The following is a 22,147-nucleotide window of genomic DNA, read 5'->3' on the forward strand; positions in this document are numbered from 1 at the left end:
AAGAGTGATTGGATGACAGGCATCCGGTCAAAAAGATCTGCGGTGGGCCAAACGAGGCTATAACAGCTGGGAAGCCACAGCATGGCAGAATGATCACCCAGATGTGAAAACCGCCGAGCTGGTTTAAAATGACTCAGCAAAAAAGAAAAGCCAATTTCAGCTTTGATGCCTGAAAGTGCTGTATAATTTATTTATTTTAAGATGTGTTTGGCCTCTCACGCCTTTTCCACCAGCACATAGTGGCTGAATTAAATGGGGGGTAATGTACGTGTGAGAATTGACTGATATAAGGATGTGTCAAACAATCTGGCATGTGGATCCTCACGGCAGCACAATCCCCATTAATTGACCTCTAAAATGGCACAGCTGAGGTTTTAATAGATGTTTCTCATCGGAGATGGGAAGGCTATTATCCACCTGCTACACACTTTGGTGGGAAAACGAAATGTGAGATGTTACTTAAGCAATAAGGCACGAGGTGGTGTGGTATATGGCCAATATACCACGGCTAAGGCCTGTTCTTATGCACGACGCAACGCGGAGTACCTGGATACAGCCCTTAGCCATGGTATATTGGCCATATACCACACCACCTCGTGCCTTATTGCTTAAATAACATCTCACATTTAGTTTGAGCCTGCTCAAAACAGCCTACCATAGGTACATTGGATGTGGTATATTGGCCATATATCACAAACCCCCGAGGTGCCTTATTGCTATTATAAACTGGTTACCAACGTAATTAGAGCAGTAAAAATAAATGTTTTGTCATACCCATGGTATACGGTCTGATATACCACAGCTGTCAGACAATCAGCATTCAGGGCTCGAACCACCCAGTTTATAATTGGAAGTAACGTCTCACAACAACACACATGGCTTAATGAGAGGGTGAGATATTTCAGATGTGAAAATCTGCCCAAAATACAGTGTGCATGCTTAGAACATAAATATAAACTGGGTGGTTCGAGCCCTGAATGCTTATTGGCTGACAGCCGTGTATACCACGGGTATGACAAAACATTTATTTTTACTGCTCTAATTACGTTGGTAATCAGTTTATAATAGCAATAAGGCACCTTAGGGGTTTGTGATATATGGCCAATATACCACGGCTAAGGGCTGGGTCAAGGCACTCCGCGTTGCATCGTGCCATATTGTCTATATACCACACCCCCTCAAGCCTTACTGCTTAAGTAAGATACAGTTCGGACTATACATATGTGGTGTTCTCTTGTGATGCTGGTACATTTACATTACATTACATTACATTTACGTCATTTAGCAGACGCTCTTATCCAGAGCGACTTACAATTAGGTGCATTCACCTTATAGCCAGTGGGATAACCACTTTACAATGTTATATATTTTTTTTTTTTTTTTTTGGGGGGGGGGGGGGTTGGAGTAAAAGGGGGGGGATAGAAGGATTACTTTATCCTATCCCAGGTATTCCTTAAAGAGGTGGGGTTTCAAATGTCTCCGGAAGGTGGTGAGTGACTCCGCTGTCCTGGCGTCGTGAGGGAGCTTGTTCCACCATTGGGGTGCCAGAGCAGCGAACAGTTTTGACTGGGCTGAGCGGGAACTATGCTTCCGCAGAGGTAGGGGAGCCAGCAGGCCAGAGGTGGATGAACGCAGTGCCCTCGTTTGGGTGTAGGGACTGATCAGAGCCTGAAGGTACGGAGGTGCCGTTCCCCTCACAGCTCCGTAGGCAAGCACCATGGTCTTGTAGCAGATGCGAGCTTCAACTGGAAGCCAGTGGAGTGTGCGGAGGAGCGGGGGTGACGTGAGAGAACTTGGGAAGGTTGAACACCAGACGGGCTGCGGCATTCTGGATGAGTTGTAGGGGTTTAATGGCACAGGCAGGGAGCCCGGCCAACAGCGAGTTGCAGTAATCCAGACGGGGAGATGACAAGTGCCTGGATTAGGACCTGTGCCGCTTCCTGTGTAAGGCAGGGTCGTACTCTCCGAATGTTGTAGAGCATGAACCTACAGGATCGGGTCACCGCCTTGATGTTAGCGGAGAACGACAGGGTGTTGTCCAGGGTCACGCCAAGGCTCTTCGCACTCTGGGAGGAGGACACAACGGAGTTGTCAATCGTGATGGCGAGATCATGGAACGGGCAGTCCTTCCCCGGGAGGAAGAGCAGCTCCGTCTTGCCAAGGTTCAGCTTGAGGTGGTGATCCGTCATCCATACTGATATGTCTGCCAGACATGCAGAGATGCGATTCGCCACCTGTTTATCAGAAGGGGGAAAGGAGAAGATTAGTTGTGTGTCGTCAGCGTAGCAATGATAGGAGAGGCCATGTGAGGATATGACAGAGCCAAGTGACTTGGTGTATAGCGAGAATAGGAGAGGGCCTAGAACTGAGCCCTGGGGGACACCAGTGGTGAGAGCACGTGGTGCGGAAACAGCTTCTCGCCACGCCACTTGGTAGGAGCGACCGGTCAGGTAGGACGCAATCCAAGAGTGAGCCGCGCCGGAGATGCCCAGCTCGGAGAGGGTGGAGAGGAGGATCTGATGGTTTACAGTATCAAAGGCAGCAGACAGGTCTAGAAGGACAAGAGCAGAGGAGAGAGAGTTAGCTTTAGCAGTGCGGAGAGCCTCTGTGACACAGAGAAGAGCAGTCTCAGTTGAATGACCAGTCTTGAAACCTGACTGGTTTGGATCAAGAAGGTCATTCTGAGAGAGATAGCAAGAGAGTTGGCTAAAGACGGCACCCTCAATAGTTTTGGAGAGAAAAGAAAGAAGGGATACTGGTCTGTAGTTGTTGACATCGGAGGGATCGAGTGTTGGTTTTTTGAGAAGGGGTGCAACTCTCGCTCTCTTGAAGACGGAAGGGACATAGCCAGCGGTCAAGGATGAGTTGATCAGCGAGGTGAGGTAAGGGAGAAGGTCACCGGAGATGGTCTGGAGAAGAGAGGAGGGGATAGGGTCAAGCGGGCAGGTTGTTGGTCGGCCTGCCGTCACAAGTCGCAAGATTTTATCTGGAGAGAGAGGGGAGAAAGAAGTCAAAGCAAAGGGTAGGGCAGTGTGAGCAGGACCAGCAGTGTCATTTGACTTAACAAACGAGGATCGGATGTCGTCAACCTTCTGGTATAGCATCTACACTGAAAGCTGAGCTAAATCAGTGTAGAAAAGCAAGAGAAAAAAAACATAAAGAGAGTGAGAAAGAATGTGAATATGTAGAAGTGAACCATGGAGACAAATGGAATTCAAAAAGGTATGTACACAAATCACAGTATCAAAATTGTGTTTAAAGCAGGGCATTGGGGAGGGTGAGTGAAATATGAGGTGCAAGCACAGAGGGGTATGGATGTACCTATGGTAAGCTGTTTTGATCAGGCTCATACTTCAAAGACAGCGCTGCACACTTCACTGTTCTGACTCTGGCCAAGCTGTCCTGAAATCACTCAGCAGAAAAGCACCAGATAACAAATGTATGGCTTGGCACCAGCTACCACCACTTACCAATTCTGTTAATTACCACTTGGTGTTTAAACAGCAACACAGCTTACTGTTTTTCTGACACTCACAAGGCAAATGCAAAATTATGGTAAGCAAGATAAATTATGCAATAGCCATTTCTAGCTATATTATAGGAATACAAGAATACAGGAAAAGGAAGTTTGAATTCAGTTGCTAACGAGAGAGAGAGAGAGAGAGAGAGAGAGAGAGAGAGAGAGAGAGAGAGAGAGAGAGAGAGAGAGAGAGAGAGAGAGAGAGAGAGAGCGAGAGATCACACAGTGTATATATATTATTCTGGGGGCGATAGCCATTGGTGGAAAAAGTACCCAATTGTCATACTTGAGTAAAAGTAAAGATACCTTAATAGAAAATTACTAAACTAAAAGTGAAAGTCACCCAGTAAAATACTACTTGAGTAAAAGTCTAAAAGTATTTGATTTTAAATATACTTAAGTATCAAAAGTTAAAGTATAAATCATTTCAAATTCCTTATATTAAGCAAACCAGACGGCACGATTTTCTTGTTGTTTTAATTTACGGATAGCGAGAGGCACACTCCAACTCTCAAACATAATTTACAAACGAAGCATGTGTGTTTAGTGAGTCTGCCAGATAAGAGACAGTAGGGCTGACCAGGGATGTTCTCTTGATGTGTGTGAATTGGACCATTTTCCTGTCCTGCTAAGCATTTAAAATGTAACGAGTACTTTTGGGTGCCAGGGAAAATGTATGGAGTAAAAAGTACAATATTTTCTTTAGGAATGTAGTGAAGTAAAAGTAAAAGTAGTCAACAATATAAATAGTAAAGTAAAGTACAGATACCCCCAAAAAACGACATGTAGTACTTTAAAGTATGTTTTCTTAAGTACTTTCTGCCACTGGCGATAGCACAAGTGGTTCTGAGCATATATCAATATTACACAGGTAAGCTAACAGTTACAGAAATCAGGAATGCAGACAGGCTGTATCTATCTGAGCTACTGTGTCCAACACACCACCACCTGTTGTTATGTTGGGCACCTACTGACCAAAAAATGATGTTATTAATTATTTTTTTTTTAAATTATATGTATTGCTAAAATAAAAGTTTAAGGAATTACAGGCATGCACCACATTACTACAAGACAAAACAGCTCAATCAATCAAGTCTGATTGTCTTATAAATATACAAACAAAGCTTGTTTTCATTTAATAATGGGATAATGTCTTACTGTGGCGTGTGATGAATCCAATATTTTACTTTGTATCCGGTACAAATCACATTATTGTGGAAGCACCTCCTATAAGAGTATGAACCTGCCAATTTGACAACGAAATTCAAAAATATCAGTTGCTGAAAACAACTGGTCAAACTAGAAACATGTGGGAGGATTTGACAGCTTTAGCGGAGGTGGGGACAAGAGAAATTAATGTTAATCACTCACCGCGTTAGGTCATCAGATGCTCCCAAAAAAATATGTCTCTGCAAAAACAAATTAATGCTAGCTAGCTACGTTTTTTCCTTGTTGGACCTGCGTTTACAAAGTATCAACTTTCAGTTTGTGTATAGTTGTTGGTTTAGCTTTCTTTAACTTTGTAGCAAGTATGATCTGCATGTGTAGGCGCATAATGCGTCCAACTGTCCCGTTATCTGGTTTTAATGTCCATTCTAGAATGCCCGTCTAGCCAATCAGAAATGAGTATTCAACAACGCTGTGGTATAACGTAATAAAATTAATTAGCTTCAGGTGGACGTGCAAAATCCACCGTCATAGCATGGATGAAGCCTGAGCTGGAATGTGAAGCTAACTGAAGCTGGCTAGCTTTATAAAAGCCTGAGTAGATCTAGGTTGCTTTGTAGTATACCACTATGAGCTTTTTAAAGCAGCAATTGGCAGTTGAAACAATAAAAAAGTATTCTACCCACCACTGTTTCGCTAAAAAGCTGAGGGATGGGGCTAGGGAAATGTAACCACTCTCAAATTCAAATATAACCACTCTCAAATTCATAGACAGAGCTATGGAAGCAATAACTGACTGTCCATGATATCACAATTATAGTTTTAACCATGTTTGAGGCTATACAGTGTTTGTTTACATTAAATTTGTTTACAAACATTGTAATAAAACAAGCTTATATTTTGGGTTATGATGGGGTATGACAGTTGAACTAAGCTCATGAGGCATTTATTAGTTATATTCGTCAAGAAACATAATTAGTTTACAAGTCCAAACATGGATGTAGCTACCGCAGATTGCCCCTTTAAATGATCAAATATGATCAATGCCTCAAGGGTCTTTAATAGCCTGGGTTACTGTCTGAAATACTGTATGAACACAAACAGTAGTGTCCCCATACTACTGGGATTATTGGGAGAACAGAAAGAAGAAAGAAGTGTCAGAAAGTGGGCCACCTCATCCCTAGGCTATTCTCTTTTGTCTTTGAGGCTCCTTCTTGGATTAGGGAAAAGGCACAGCTTGTTCTGGGTAGGCATGTCACCCTGCTTGCTTTAAAATCGCTTCAATATTTTTACACAGCAGTGCAACCGATGTGGGAGCAAGCGGTGCCGTGCGCATGTGTGTGTATCAATTAGGCATGATTTGCAGGCTGCTCTGAAAGTGGGATTGGATTCTACATCTCATTCCCCTTGGAATTGATCCCCAACCCTGTAGGAGGCTGATGTAGGAAGGAAAACACCAGAGAACAAAATGACTGTGCTTTATTAATTCAGCCTTGATAGTTTGCCGGAAGGATTTGAAACAATGGAAATATTCCAGAGACTTAAACAAAACCCCAATCTCCATATCCTAGTTTCATTATAGCAAGACTCCCATCTAGTAACAGAAATACCACTGTTTCATTATAGCAAGACTCCCATCTAGTAACAGAAATACCACTGTTTCATTATAGCAAGACTCCCATCTGGTAACAGAAATACCACTATTTCCTTATAGCAAGACTCCCATCTAGTAACAGAAATACCACTATTTCCTTATAGCAAGACTCTCATCTAGTAACATAAATACAACTGTTTCCTTATAGCAAGACTCCCATCTAGTAACAGAAATACCACTATTTCCTTATAGCAAGACTCTCATCTAGTAACATAAATACAACTGTTTCCTTATAGCAAGACTCCCATCTAGTAACAGAAATACCACTATTTCCTTATAGCAAGACTCTCATCTAGTAACATAAATACAACTGTTTCCTTATAGCAAGACTCCCATCTAGTAACAGAAATACCACTATTTCCTTATAGCAAGACTCCCATCTAGTAACATAAATACAACTGTTTCCTTATAGCAAGACTCCCATCTAGTAACACAAATACCACTGTGTTTCAGGTTGACATGGTTAAATAGAGGAGCTATTTACACTAGCCTACAGTTCATATGTTAAATAAAATCAGAGCAGGCCTACTATTGAGTTGCTGGCCTGGGTGCAAAAATACACCGCTTTACTTGACTTGTGTCTTCTTCGTGATATTGGCTGGTTATACCACATATTCTTCTGCACCTCGCGTTCCATTACATCCTCTCCTTTTCTTGTTTTGCTCTGACATTTCAGAAAAGATCAGGGAAGGTAAAGAGGAAGGAGGGAGATGAGGAAATGCCATCTAAAGACCTGGACAGGGGAAAAAGGAATCTAGAGACAGGAATCTGGGAATCTATTATAGCATGGTTGCACTACGAAGAGTTCATATGAGACAGGCATGTAAGACATGACTTTAGTGAGTATTCATAGCATGAACATAGTAACCAAGGTAAAGGGGGTAGCCTATGCTTTAGATGGATGCCATGATTTCATGCACAATTATTTTGAGAGGTATGTTTAAGCAAACAGCAATACTGGAATGCTGCTATGCTGTAGCCTACAACTATAAAGTATGGTCTGACGCCAGACCAGAACCCATTTTTGCATTGGATCCTAGTCATTATGTAGGATTCTGCATGTTAATAACACCTTCATTCTTTCTATAAAACCTGTTATAGACCCTGTTACAGGTTATGAAACATATGAGCGCCACTCTCTTCTCTTGTGAGCCGCCCCCCTCCCTCCAACCCCGCCCAATCATTCTTGAATTACACACGCCCGTCCCTGTCACATCCCTCAGCACCACAGCCAGCTCCCTCCCGCATTCTCACGCACACCCCTGTCCTTGTTTTGCGGAGCCAACTTTTGACTATAGGCTGGTGGAGTTGTGATTTGCGAATGTTTTCTCTGTCCATGCTTCTCATGCGAGGTGGCAGACAGAAGGAAGACAGAAGGAAGAGGATCTTCAGCACAACGCACTGAGATGCATTGAACATCATGCAGTGACTGCTCCTCACACTAGATTTCTTATTTACCTTTATTTTAGTGCTTAGCGCTGCATCGAAGATTGCAAGACGACGTGTAAAAGAGGAAGAAGACTTTACAGTGGAAAAAGACAATCTGCATGTGAAAGCACTGGATCTAGTGCTATCGGAGGCAAGCGATGCAGCCTACTAGCAAGCTCCTGAGTCTCACCCTCCTTGTCTTGATGGGCACCGAACTCACCCAAGTAGGTTTAAAAACGCCATTTTACTCCCCATTTAAGATACCCAAACCATGCTTAGCAAATTATCCTACAAATTACCTATTTAACAACGTTGTAGTCCTTGAGATTTAATAGATTATGATAAACGATAAAGGGATTCCATCCTCTTAAAATTGATAAGCGCTAATGCGCGTTCACAGAGGCATTTCTGTAGTCAAACTGTATGCTATCTATTCCTGCTTATCTATAACAAAAATTTGACAAAATCAAAATAATCAATTTATTTAATCAGTGACGTGGGGTAGGCTATATTGAAATGTTTCAATTGGCGTTTCACATTCAATGCATCTAACTAATTCCACATTCACTCCAATTAGGCTATGTGAGAGATAGGGTAATCCACTTTATAATGTCTACATTGAAATCAGCGAGAAATTTCACAGTGACATCCTTGCATCTAGACAATTGCAATTTGATTTGATAGTCCGAATATAAGAAATATGTCAGAGAAAAGTCTTAATTAGAAATCTTATTAAAGCATTGCATAAACCAGATTACACCCCAGATTGTAGCCTAACATGAATAGACTTTTCTCGTTATACTAACACTACAGACAAAAATATGAAAACAAAACTATTTCAACACAGTAATAATAATAGACTGCTGTTATTGCTCAAAAATTCGAAACAATTCCAAAATATTAGACTTTTTCTATGATTAATAACTCGTATTAATTTGTAATGCTGGTCTTCATGACCATGTCCTTCTTATCTCCATCTTCTTTCCAAGGAATTGTTTGTCTATTCAGAGATGCATTGCACCCCACAGTGCCACAGCGCCTCCTCCTGGCTGCCACAATACAACCTGTCAAACTTTCCTGGACACCAACAGGGGGTTCAGGCTTTTGTTCTAGACTAGCACTAAGACACTTGATCACATACTTAATCAACTAATCATCAAGCTCGTGATTAGTTGAATGAATCAGACATTTGATGGCATTTGAAAGCACCAAATGTCTGATTCATTCAACTAATCATTCTTAGTGCATTCCTGATGCTGGTATGGCAGGCTATGGCAATACTAGGAAGATGATTGACTTTTGAATTTCTTATAATCATTCGCAATCTGTTTGTATTATGAACAGTAAATGTGATGTAATGTATTGTATTGTATGTTAATCACCTCTTTTTGATCCCAAACAACTAACGAAATATAACCAACAACATAGATTAGAAATCACTGGCCACTTTAATAAATGGAACACTAGTCAAGCATTACTCATCTCATATGTATATAGCCTACTGTTTTATATACTATTCTACTGTATCTTAGTCTATGCCGCTCTGACATTGCTTGTCCATATATTTATTTATATATTCTTAATTCCATTGCTTTACTTAGATTTGTGTGTATTGGGTAAATGTTGTGAAATTGTTAGATATTACTTGTTAGATATACTGCACTGTCGGAGCTAGAAACACAAGCATTTCGCTACACCCGCAATAACATCTGCTAAATACGTGTATGTGACCAATAAAATTTGATTTGATTTAATTTGAACAAACAAACAAAATAAATATATATAGCTTATTAAATGTGGAAGAAATATATTATATATTTTAAACAAAAATACAAAAATAAGCAACAAAACAAGAGATGACGCAAAACAAATATCTGTAACTCATGAAAGAGAAAATAAACATAAATATATGTTTTTTAAAGCTAATCTTGAATTTTTTTAAACGCAAAACTAGGCTACAGTTCCTGACAAAGGGACGTGCAATACCATTTGTAACGACAAGGTGGCGAAATGTCCCTCGATATCCCTGGACCTGGTTGGTTAAACAAAACAGGTCAAGGACAGTGTTTTTCAGTACAGATGCTGCCTGCCCTGAATATCCCATTATTGCGCCACGGATGTTGTTTCAAATCTCTACGATTAATCAGATTTACTGTCAAACACTTACCAAGATTACGTATTGTCTACATGTTTTTTCTGTGAATGACAATCAAAATCCGGCATATCTTTATTGGATTAAATGGGATTTGTAGGCTACCTTGCTTTCTATGGCACCCGTCAAGAGTTGTTGCTGATGGTTTCAATGTGGTTGGATTATTCCAGTTCTTGTCCCCATAGTCATCAAGCCACCGTTATTAAAGTAGCCTAACCTACACAATTAAGGTATCCAGTCTGACAATGTCGTTTAGGTTCGTTTTGTCTCCATTGCGTTTGCAGGGTTTCATACTTAAATTGATTATATCACACAATTGACTTCAATGTCTGAAGTCATGCTATTTAGATATTGTTTTCCTGTCATGGTATTTTCTTGTATTTGGTGGCAAGGTACATAGTGCTGTGGCAAGCGCGAAAGCGTGGCGCGGTGAATTTAATTTCAGCTGAGGGGTTTTTCTATCCGTGCGCGGTGGGCGGGGGTATTCAGCGAATGGGAGAGGCGACTGAATTTCCGTAATCTTCTAAACTCAAAAGCGATTGCGGGAGAACGGCTTCATATTTTCAAACAACTTCATTGAGCCATCATCAAAGTGGCTTTTGAAGAGAGCGGAAATCACCTGTCAGCCAAAGATGTTCAAACCTAAACTCTCCGCTGTTGCAGCCCTGCGGATGCATCCGATCACTGGCAATATGAATTGCCTAGTTAGTTCTTCACTGGAATGTGTACAAGGACATTTTTGGTAATACGAAAAGAGCGCAGATATGTCGGTGCCTTTACTGAAGATTGGAGTGGTGTTGAGCACGATGGCTATGATTACTAATTGGATGTCGCAGACGTTACCGTCCTTGGTGGGACTCAACACCAACAAGCTCTCGGTAGCATCAGGAGGGACATCGGACCGGAGCACCGGCGTGAGTGACAGCAGATCCAGGAACCATTAGAATCATGTACTGCAGAGGATAGATTGCAATAATATAGGCTAAACTACGAATAAAACTAATAGAAACAGTTATTTAGTAGGCCTATTCCTATAATTGGTTGGAAATTGAAATAAAAAACTGTTGTTGCTTGTGCATCAAAATCTGTAAAAAATTGACTGTAATGACTATAGCCAAAACGAGTAGGCCTTTCCATAAACAAATAGCTGAATAAACGGAAAATCATTATCTTATTATTCTTGTTAGCCCTAGTGTAGGTTTCAAAAACTTTCACACATACTTTGCTAAATGGATTAACTGATATAGATTGGAGAAGAAGTGTGGCAATGATGGACAATTATAAAAGTTCTGAGATTGTCTGTGACGAATGTAATTGAATATAAAGAGCAGAATTATGCTACATTATATAAGTACACTAACAGATAATGTAGGCACATTGTAGACATAATGTATTTGAGCATAACACACTGAATGTCACTACTTGCCAGGGTTAATCTAGAGCCATATTTCTGTTCATATTTCTATTTATGGCTCTGGATTCAACCATGTAGTAGAAAAGTTTTAACCAATCCACATTTAGAGCAGCCTCTGTACCGAATTATTACTCTGAAGGCTTAGTGCTAAATAGGCTTGGTCCTCTGTAGTTCAGGTTGTAGAGCATAGTGCTTGCACCGGCAGGATAGTGTGTTCGATTCCCGGGACCACCCGTACATAAAATGTATGCATGCATGACTATAAGCCGCGTTTGGATAAAAATGAGAAATGGAAATATATATATATATATATATATATATATATATATATATATATATATATATATATAGAATGACTCTGTTTTATTGAAAGACTTTACCCCATGACTTTATTGGAGGGTTGAAACTGTAAGGTTTAATTGACATAAATGGCACAGATTAAATTCCTGTAGGCTACATTAAGTATTTAGAAATACTAGATTATTACTTAATATCATCACAATCTAGCAAAGCTATTTGAGTAGATTTACAAAGTTGTTTCCCTCAATTTGATGTCATCTCCTTTTGTCATCCCCGTAGTCTTTAGAATGTGGACAGTCATTTTGATGGTTGGAGATTAGGCGGGAGCATACGGCAAGGTTCAACACTACAGATGGCATTTTACGTAATCATATGCCATCATCTTAGAAAAAGGTTTTGTAAATCCCTATGGTGAAAATATTCTGCATGAAACTGGCACACATTCTTGGCAGAGATCATGATTTTTGTCCAAACCTCCAAAAATGTAATGACATTATTTTGGAGTAAGCTAATATGTTTTAGCTAAGAGTAGTAATGTAGTCTATCTTAAACCCTGCACACTACTGAGCCAATGTGAGCCGTGCCAAGCCAAACCAAGCTGAACTCTACTGGCCTGGTTACGCATTCTCCACGGCTGCTGGAGCCGTGCTGGAGAGGACAATGTGAAAGGAAAATGTCTGAGCCAGCGCAGTATTGTGTAAACATGTTAATACTGTCACATCACATCTCTATAACCCTTTTTCATTCATCTCTCTCACCCCCTCTCTCACTGTCTGTGTGTCTCCCTGTATGGCTGTCTGTCTCTCTCTCCCGATCTGTCTTTCTCTCTCTCGCTCCCTGTCTGTCTCTCTCTCCCTGTCTGTCTCTCTCTCCCTGTCTGTCTCTCTCTCCCTGTCTCTCTCTCTCCCTGTCTGTCTCTATCTCCCTGTCTGTCTCTCTCCCTGTCTGTCTCTATCTCCCTGTCTGTCTCTCTCCCTGTCTGTCTCTCTCTCTCCCTGTCTGTCTCTCTCCCTGTCTGTCTCTCTCCCTGTCTGTCTCTATCTCCCTGTCTGTCTCTCTCCCTGTCTGTCTCTCTCTCTCCCTGTCTGTCTCTCTCTCCCCGTCTGTCTCTCTCTCCCCGTCTGTCTCTCTCTCCCTGTCTCTCTCTCTCCTTGTCTGTCTCCTCCTTGTCTGTCTCTCTCCCTGTCTGTCTCTCTCCCTGTCTGTCTCTCTCCCTGTCTGTCTCTCTCCTTGTCTGTCTCTCTCTCTCCCTGTCTGTCTCTCTCTCCCTGTCTCTCTCTCTCTCTCTCTCTCCCTGTCTGTCTGTCTGTCTGTCTGTCTTTCTTTCCCTCTCTCTCTCCCTGTCTCTCTCTCCCTTTCTGTCCGTCCTAGGTGCTCCCAGCCAACCCTGAGGAGTCATGGCAGGTGTACAGCTCAGCACAGGACACGGAGGGCCGCTGTGTCTGCACCGTGGTGGCGCCTCAACAGTCCATGTGCTCGCGGGACGCCAGGACCAAACAGCTCCGGCAGCTGCTAGAAAAAGTACCCCCCCCATGTAGCATGATGTACTACAGTACCCATAACCCCCCACTACCAGACCTCTACTAGAACAAGCACCATTCACCAGTTTCACCATGACAACCATCTCCCACTCACCCTCTCATTTGTCTCTCCATCTTCTTCTCAGCAGCAGCAGCCTCTGGCCAGAGGACTAGAGTTACTTGTATGGCTCCTTGACAATAGCAGTTCAGTTCACCCTGTATTGCCAATATTGATTTGCTGTCATCATCATTTGATATGATCTGACATTCAGTCTTATACAGTAGATTTGTTTGGAGGCCAGATGTTGTGCAACTTTGGCACCTTGATGTGGAACAACCGGCAGTCCATTTATAGCATACTCTCAATCTCTGTCACTGCTGTGGGTAATTTGGGGTCAGAAATGCATGTCTTTCTGATTCGGCTTGATCTTTATGTACATATAACAGTATGTTGCTCTTGAGCACTTGACATGCTGTATTCTCTGTCTAGAGACGTTAGAGGTTATCAGAACAGTGTCAGATTTTGCAGTCAGTTATCCACACCATATCTACAAGAAATTGTGTCATGCACCAACATTGTTGAAGGAGCATTGATGGCCAAAGTCTATATCTTCGCGTTTATTGGGTGTATAACTTGTTTATTTTGATTCCAAAAATGGAATCAAATAATAAGCCTGGGAAGACCCGAATACACTAGTGTTTAGGGCTGTATTTAAGTGTATTTAGGGGCTTTAAGAGACATGTATTTCTAATTTCCCCTGTGTTAGGTCCAGAACATGACCCAGTCTATCCAGGTGCTAGACCAGCGGACCCAGAGAGACCTGCAGTACGTTGAGAGGATGGAGGTCCAGCTGAAAGGTCTGGAGACCAAGTTTAAACAGGTGGAGGAGAACCACAAGCAGAACATTGCCAGGCAATACAAGGTATGTCAATATTTCTCTTAGGGTTGCTAAATTCCGGGAACTTTCAATACATTTCCTGTTTTTCCAGAAATCCTGGTTGGAGGATTCCGGATTTGCTGCTTATTCCCTTCCGATTCCTTGAACCTCCAACTGGGATTTAGTGAAAACCAGGGAATTTATTTAAAGTTCCCGGAATTTTGCAACCCTACTCTTACATAGATAACATTGTACAAAGAGATGTGCTGTAAGTGGAGTTCTGGGTCCATATTTATTAAGCCTCTCAGAGTAGGAGTACTGATCTAGGATCAGGAACTATTCTGATGACGTTTGTTAGTGTGTATGTGTGTGTGTGTTCCCCACCTATCCTCACCAATGCTATGTTTATGCTATGTGTCTGTCATGAGCAACCCTGGGAGTGATGACCCTTGCACGTTTTGTGTGTGTATATTAGGCTAGTGAGTTAGATTATTCAACACTCAACAGTATCTCATTTTCTTGCTTGCAGGGCTAACTTTAGGAAATTATATCAAAGCTGCAGAGACTGAAGAGGCAGTTCTATCCCAGTGTTCTATCCCTGAACTTGACCACTGACTATTTTCACCATGCAGTTTATTTGAAAACTAGCATCCTTTTCACCCTCAGACCTGCACTACTCTTTGCATTTCTGCATGTTACTGTAGATGCATTCGATGAATAGATTTAGTTCTGTTTATTTTTTATATATTTTTTTTATTATTCAATTCCATATCCTGTTTAGTTTTGTCAATGCATAACTGTTTACCACAAAAAAAATACTGAAACATTGTTGTATGTGACACAAAAGCATGTAACCCTAAGATGTTGCATTTTAAAAGGTGAAAATAAAATATTTTCCCAATTGTTTTTGGTGTACCGAGGACTTGTTTCATGCTACTTATGTTTGTGATGATGTCACATCTGCTCATGATACTGTTGAATGTGTTAGGTCCACTCTGAATTCACCTTAGGGAGACAGCCAGAGTAGGGCAAGACAGGTGTGGAACACCCATTTGCTCACTTAACACTGAACCAAGCCTATTTTAACCTTTCAGGCAATAGAAGCGAAAATGGAGGAACTTAGGCCATTGATACCAGTGTTGGAGGAGTACAAAGCCGATGCAAAATTGGTATTGCGGTTTAAAGAGGAGCTCCAGAATCTGACGTCTGTGCTAAACGAACTCCAGGAGGAGATCGGCGCCTATGACTACGAGGAGCTACAAAACAGAGTGTCAAATCTTGAAGAGAGGCTTCGTGCATGCATGCAAAAATTAGGTAGGCTCAGAGATCACCAAAACACCCCCTTTGCTTCCTTGTGCAAGGGGCCAATCAGATCTACAGTAGTCATTCTTCTCACACCAACAGATCTCTATCTATCCACCGCACCTCCTGTACATGCTCTACCCCTACAGGATAGCTTTAACATACTCAGTCATTCTCTCATGTTAGGCAATCACAAATGCCTTGACCACATTAATGCTTAACAATAATGCTGATGAAAAAATAAATTTCTCATATGTCAAGTTAGACGCTATTTAAACATGTTAGGATTTAGAGTTGTTAGCGGATTTGGATTAAGTTTTGCTAATGTAATCCTATTAAACCGTAACTACACTAGCACGTCATGTTATGTGTGCCAGAAATGAGCTGTGAGCTTATGTCCACTTCATGGCCAAAAGCTTCATACCATTGGAGCGGCAGTCATCTAAAAATAGTTCCAGGATGTAACAACTGACAGATTATTTCTCTCAGTAATCTCTTTGTTGCATGGGTTGTTCACAGGATTGTATACAAGGGCAAAGTAGATGGCACGATGTGTGTCTAAGCCAAGGGCTCTCCCAGCATATACAGTAGATACATACAGTAGATACATACAGTAGCCCATCTATTACCATATTTCTACGATTGATTTTGTGACATGCTAACAGTAAGTGAAAGGCTGAACAGACAATGAATGGTGCAAAATGCATGATTCAAAATAAAATAGGAGGAAATAGGTAGAAGAAATCCAATTGTAAGGAATGAGGCATTGAAGTCGTTTTCCTTTGTGCCACTGTGCTTTGACTGTTAGGATGCCAACTGTAGCTCTAGGGATGACCCTGTAGGCAGGGAGTTGAGCCAATGTGCTGGAAAATTCTTAGAGATTAAAGAAGGGCTCACTTCAATTTCAGAGGATTATCCATTTTTGTTTCAAGCGCTCAGCTATAACTCTCCAAGTACTATAGCTATGGTAGACGGCATACACTACCCAGCTAGCACATTTGGTTCCTTTGAAGTTGTGGGAACAACTTTTTTTAGTTTCACATTGGTTGTGGGAACGAAGCCATATGTTTCCTGACCAGTAAAATTTAACGTTTTTTAAAACGTTTTTTTTTGTGGTCCTCTGTAGCTCAGCTGGTAGAGCACGGCGCTTGTAACGCCAAGGTAGTGGGTTCGATCCCCGGGACCACCCATACACAAAAAAAATGTATGCACGCATGACTGTAAGTCGCTTTGGATAAAAGCGTCTGCTAAATGGCATATTATTATTATTATTATTATAAAACGTTCTGAGAACAGAAGTGAAAACTTACTCTGGTTCCTTGAAAGTTTTCCTGGGAGGTTTTATTAACGCTCTGAGAAGGAAAATTGTAGGTTATTTGGAGGTTTTTGAATAACTTCCTTAACTTTCACTGAATGTTTCAATAAGACTTTTATTCTAGCTTATTTTGGGTTACATGTTTAACTCCAAGCACAGATGGGACACATGGAAATGTATTTCCTTAGACATTAATCATGCAAACATCTTTATTTTTTATTGTGACACAGCATCAGTTAGATTTGAACCTATAATCTTCTGTTGTGTATCCATGGAATTAGTCCACTGCACCACCATGATGGAGCGAGGATGTCATGTTTTTTTTTACGCATACAAAGCTGTTAATTTTAGTCTATTCAAACAGACCCCATTTCAAAGAAAACAAACACTCATTAAGATCAGATGTGGCCAATTTGTGGTCGCGGCCAACACACCTGAACATACTTAACAAGATAGAGGATAGAGAGAGTTTTGTTGATGCTGAGAACGGAATGTATTTGTTTTTAAATAACATTCTTAGAACCTTCTCTGAACATTACTAACGGTTTCTTGTGGTTTTTATGGAAAGTTTGCTAAACGTTCTCAGAACAATTTGAGAACATGAGGAAACGTTAGCTAACAAGGCTTCTGTTTGCTGTGAACATGTTGCCAGAGTAACAATTTCAGTTGAACAATTTGAATAAACATTCCAAAATGTTATGGTGAAACCTCAAACACCTACTTTTTGAAAGGATTACTGTGACTTTTTAGCAACAATATTCAAACTGAAAATAAGTTAGCTATTTCTACTAAATATCGTAGAAAGTCTACATGGCCACTTTATTATTTTTAGTGGCAGTTTAGACCCGAAACAGACACTTACGTTCGCCGCACACTACCTTCTCGGACTGTTCACTAACGTTAGCGAACGGTCGTGGCTAATACAAAACAAATGGAATATGTTAGCTAACGGTAGCCACCATTCGCAAATTTCCCTTGTTTAATGCAACTCTGTAGGAAACGTTACGCTGAAGTACAGACATTTCCACAGAAACTTTCTCGGAACTATTTGAGAACATTCCCAAAGTCAAACCAGATAGAGAACGTTCCCAGAACATTACCAAAAATGAAATGAAATGTAACCATGTTTGAACTTTAAGGAAACGTTCTGTTAAAGTAATGAACATTTCGTTTTTTTGTCAAGTTCCTTAAATGTGCTGAGAATGTTCCAAAGCCTAGCAACTATCCTGCAGAAAAGTCTGTTTTCATTATTCATAAGTAATGTTATCATTTATCTATGACATTGAAAATATACTGTTGTACAGAGAGACCACAAGCCACAAGGTGTTGCAGCACTCTGTTACCTTGGAATTGCACATTTCTCAACATTGGCTCACACCTTGTGGCTTTGTGGTCTGTGTACAACAGTATCCTTTCAATGTCATAGATAAATGATAACATTACTTATGAATAATGAAAACTGATTTTATTGTCCAAATACATCATTCTGAGGCAGAGAAATAGATGGCTAAAGCAGGAGATCTAGATTCTGGCACACACATTTATACAGTTAATTCTAGAAAGCCTCCAGCTAAAACAGTATTGTCAAAACCTGAAGAAATCACTGAACTGATCAATAGATTGTAATACTAAAGCTGGATTTGTCATCATAAACAAGTCATGTTGAAATTATAATTTTCAACATAATTATATTTAAAGTATAGTAGATCACTGACCTATGCACGCACACACACACACACTATGTTTTACAACCTATAGACACCATTGATTGTCCAGAGATAAATGTAGTATCTGGCATTGTGTCTTTGGCTCTTGCAGCATGTGGGAAACTGACAGGGATCAGCGATCCAATCACAATTAAGACGTCTGGATCAAGGTTTGGATCCTGGATGACTGACCCCCTGGCTCCTGAAGACGACACTAGGGTAGGTCTGGTCCTGCAATACCTATCCTATTCATTATACAGTTAACACAGACTCAAAAAAAACGTTCTTATCAATTATGCAATTGGGAGGACACTCAGGACAGATTTGCGGTGTTGTAAAATAGCAGCTGTAAGATGTTAGCTAGTATGTTTGTATTAAAAGGTTTGTATGGATCACAACTTTAGTAATGTGTTCTCATGCCTCACTGTCTGGGATTAGCTCACTGGCCTGAAAAGAGCCGTAAGCACCACAACACATTCTGATGCTAATCTGGAAGGTAGCTACATCTCCTGGTTGTCATTGCAGTAAACTATGTATTTTTAGGGAATGAAATACATGAATCACAGGATTGGATAAAAGTTATTTGTAAATTTTTATGTGTTGCACATACTAAAATATCACTTGTTATCCTGCAGAACTTGTTGTTAAATTCATTAAGGAATACCACTGACATTGGAGTGGACACACTCTATCCATCTACTTACTACCTGTTCTCCAGCTTTAAATTCATGAAGACACAAGCACTTAAAAGATAATTACTTGAGCAGAGACTTCCGTTGCAGATCTGAGGGTCGAAGCCCTGGCTTTGTGGAGAGAGTGTGTCTATGAAACCTTTGATTTCATTTAGTCTCAGAGTTACAGCAGAAAGACCACAATCTCACAGAAAAGTTGACAATAACATGCTATACCTGAGATTTAGGACTTTTTAATGCACTTGTATTCCCATCTAGGTGTGGTACATGGACGGCTACCACAACAATCGATTTGTGCGGGAGTACAAGTCCATCTACGACTTCATGAATTCCGACAACTTTACGTCTCACCGCCTCCCCCACCCGTGGTCAGGCACAGGCCAGGTGGTCTACAACGGTTCCATCTACTTCAACAAGTTCCAGAGCCACACCATCATCAAGTTTGACTTCAAGACCTCCGTCATCAGCAAGTCACGCCAGCTGGACTACGCCGGCTACAACAACATGTACCACTACTCCTGGGGTGGCCACTCAGACATCGACCTCATGGTGGACGAGAGTGGGCTCTGGGCCGTCTACGCCACCAATCAGAACGCAGGGAACATTGTCATCAGCAAACTGAACCCCAACACCCTGCAGATCGTCAAGAGCTGGACTACCAACCACCCCAAGAGGAGCGCAGGAGAGGCCTTCATGATATGTGGTACGCTGTATGTCACCAATGGCTACTCCGGTGGGACCAAGGTGTATTATGCCTTCAGCACCAACTCGTCCACCTATGAGTACATTGACATACCATTCCAGAATAAGTACTCTCACATCTCCATGCTGGACTATAACCCTAAAGACAGAGCACTGTACGCGTGGAATAATGGTCACCAGGTGCTTTACAATGTCACTTTGTTCCATGTCATTCGCTCAGAGCAGGATCAGTAGATAGCCACGCTGTTACTTTCTCAGTCACTGGCAGACCTGGGTTCAAATACTATTGGATAACTTTCAAATACTTTTAGCATTTGCGTTAGCCTGCCTGGAGTGCCAGATGGGCAGGGTTTGCAGTTTTGCAACAATTGTATTAATTCCATTATACCAGGCAAGCTCAATCATGCCCAGCTAGATCAAGCAAATTTGAACCCAGGTCTGGTCCACGGATGCTTCAAAGTAGAGGAGATGCTATATGTAACTGTGGAAGTAGAGAAGTATCCTATATTTTACTCAGTAACAAGAAATACAGTACCAAATTATATATAATGTATAGAAACGCAGAGTAAGAACAGGTACTGAAAAAATGTCATGCCTTTCTTGTTTTAGATGACTTCAAAAGGCTTATAACGATTGTGATTGACTTTTTTTTTTGGATCACAGATAGTGCAGCCTATTGTATCATAGTCTTGAATTTAATTACATTTGGAATTGAAGAGGGATTAAATCCTGGGCCTTGTTTATCAACCTGTATTAAACCAAACTTTAGGACACAAACACACAATCATGACCATTTTCCCCAGGTGGGTGCTCCTCATTGGTGGTGGGTGAGGTGAGGTCACATTTCCCCTATACATTGTGAAGTACACTAAGCATCTGGAAAAGCACTAAATAACAATCAATGTCTTTATTATAATTCATTCATTCATTATAATTACATGATCATATGGTAAAGATGGTCAAATGTAGCAGCAATTTTCCATGTAACTTGATTCCTGCTTCTGTAAAGGTGGAGACTAGTGATCGTCATAACACAGAGCCGTGCTTCTCTGTGCAGAATAGAAATCCAATGCTATCCCCATGTGTTGGTAGCAAAATATCTCATTGGAAAATGTGTAATGGCACCTCAAAACATGTACTCTGTCTTTCCTGCGCAATACAACCTCTCAGGAACCAATATAACACAACCTGTCGTTTGCATGGAGTCATCTACAAGGACATTGTAGGATCTGAGTATGATTGATAAATGAGGCCCAACGGAGCACAGTGTCAATAATCCAGTCAAACCACGAGTCAATGACAAAATACTGTATATCTGGGAACACCGACTACAGATATTTAAGGCAAAGACTGTTGGAAGCACCCTGTTTCATCTCTGTGTCTTTGTGATGGTACTATGTATTTTCTCTTTTTTGTATCTTCTTTTTGCATGGGCATTTTTACCAACCAAACTGGTTTTCTTCTCTGGATGTATTTTGCAATATTTGATGCTGTGGTGCAAGAGACTAGTTTAGCACTGTTAGGAGGCAGGCTTTTTACTTTCTTATTGTCATTGGGGTTGATATATGTTCTTATTGTTGGTATTGATATTTACTGTGATAGCCTGTCTTTGTAGATTGGATTGTATTGAATTAATTTGTCTAGCTCATATAGTTCTGTCTGGAAAAAAATAAAAAATATAACAATCACACAAGAATGTACCAAACAATGTATCTATGAGCCAGTGACGTATCCACTGGCTTTTTTATTCAATTTGACTTCACAAGTCTACTGTCTGTTTCTTAGAGAGATCAATTGTGACATCTTATTCTGTTGAGCTTGCATATGTGTTGTATCTTCAATAACATTCAAATAAATAAACAAGATCTTTGTTCTACCATTGACTCTCTCAATCCCTGAAAAGAAACTTCTGAATAAGATGAATTGCCTCAATCGAACCCATTTTTGCAATGCATCTTATAAAATGGACAGGTTTCCAGTTTAAAGAAGTGTGGGAAAGGGTATTTTTCCGAGACATCCATCTCTGAGAATGGCATCAACCAGAGGACCTATTCACCTTTGAATGTGCAGGTTACTTAGCAAAACAATGATTATCTGAGATATTGCCTCCTATTTGCAATTTGTTAATTTCACAGTGCTAAGTGCTACAAATCTCATTGCAATGTCCAAATTACATGTTCAACTGTTTGGTAAATGGAGCATAGGACAATCTAACACAAAAACACAGTACAACCCAGAACATGAAACGAGTGGAAAGAAAGCACATTAAAGACGTGTCCCACAGGGCACACTACGTCATTACAACGTGGATAATTGGGTAATATTTGGTTGAGAAGTTGATCAATGAGATTACAGTCTATATTCACCCACTCAAAAAGACAACAAAAAGTTAGTTTA

The 22,147-nt window shown here is 40.8% G+C and overlaps 1 protein-coding gene across 2 annotated transcripts; it reads left to right on the forward strand.

Moving 5' to 3' along the window:
• Nucleotides 1-7,532: 7,532 nt before the first annotated feature.
• Nucleotides 7,533-21,626, forward strand: LOC121584494 (noelin). Of its 2 annotated transcripts, none has more exons than XM_041900394.2 (6): nucleotides 7,533-7,993; nucleotides 13,007-13,156; nucleotides 13,923-14,078; nucleotides 15,128-15,347; nucleotides 18,469-18,575; nucleotides 19,307-21,626. In XM_041900394.2, exons 1-6 carry the CDS (start codon nucleotides 7,928-7,930, stop codon nucleotides 19,982-19,984), a joined length of 1,377 nt encoding a protein of 458 aa, XP_041756328.1. In that variant the 5' UTR covers nucleotides 7,533-7,927; the 3' UTR covers nucleotides 19,985-21,626. The 2 variants fall into 2 exon arrangements, with proteins under 2 accessions (XP_041756328.1, XP_041756327.1); XM_041900393.2 differs by lacking the exon at nucleotides 7,533-7,993 and adding an exon at nucleotides 10,384-10,835.
• Nucleotides 21,627-22,147: the final 521 nt, after the last annotated feature.

The sequence above is a fragment of the Coregonus clupeaformis genome, chromosome 16 (assembly GCF_020615455.1).
Source record: "Coregonus clupeaformis isolate EN_2021a chromosome 16, ASM2061545v1, whole genome shotgun sequence".
NCBI lineage: Eukaryota > Metazoa > Chordata > Actinopteri > Salmoniformes > Salmonidae > Coregonus > Coregonus clupeaformis.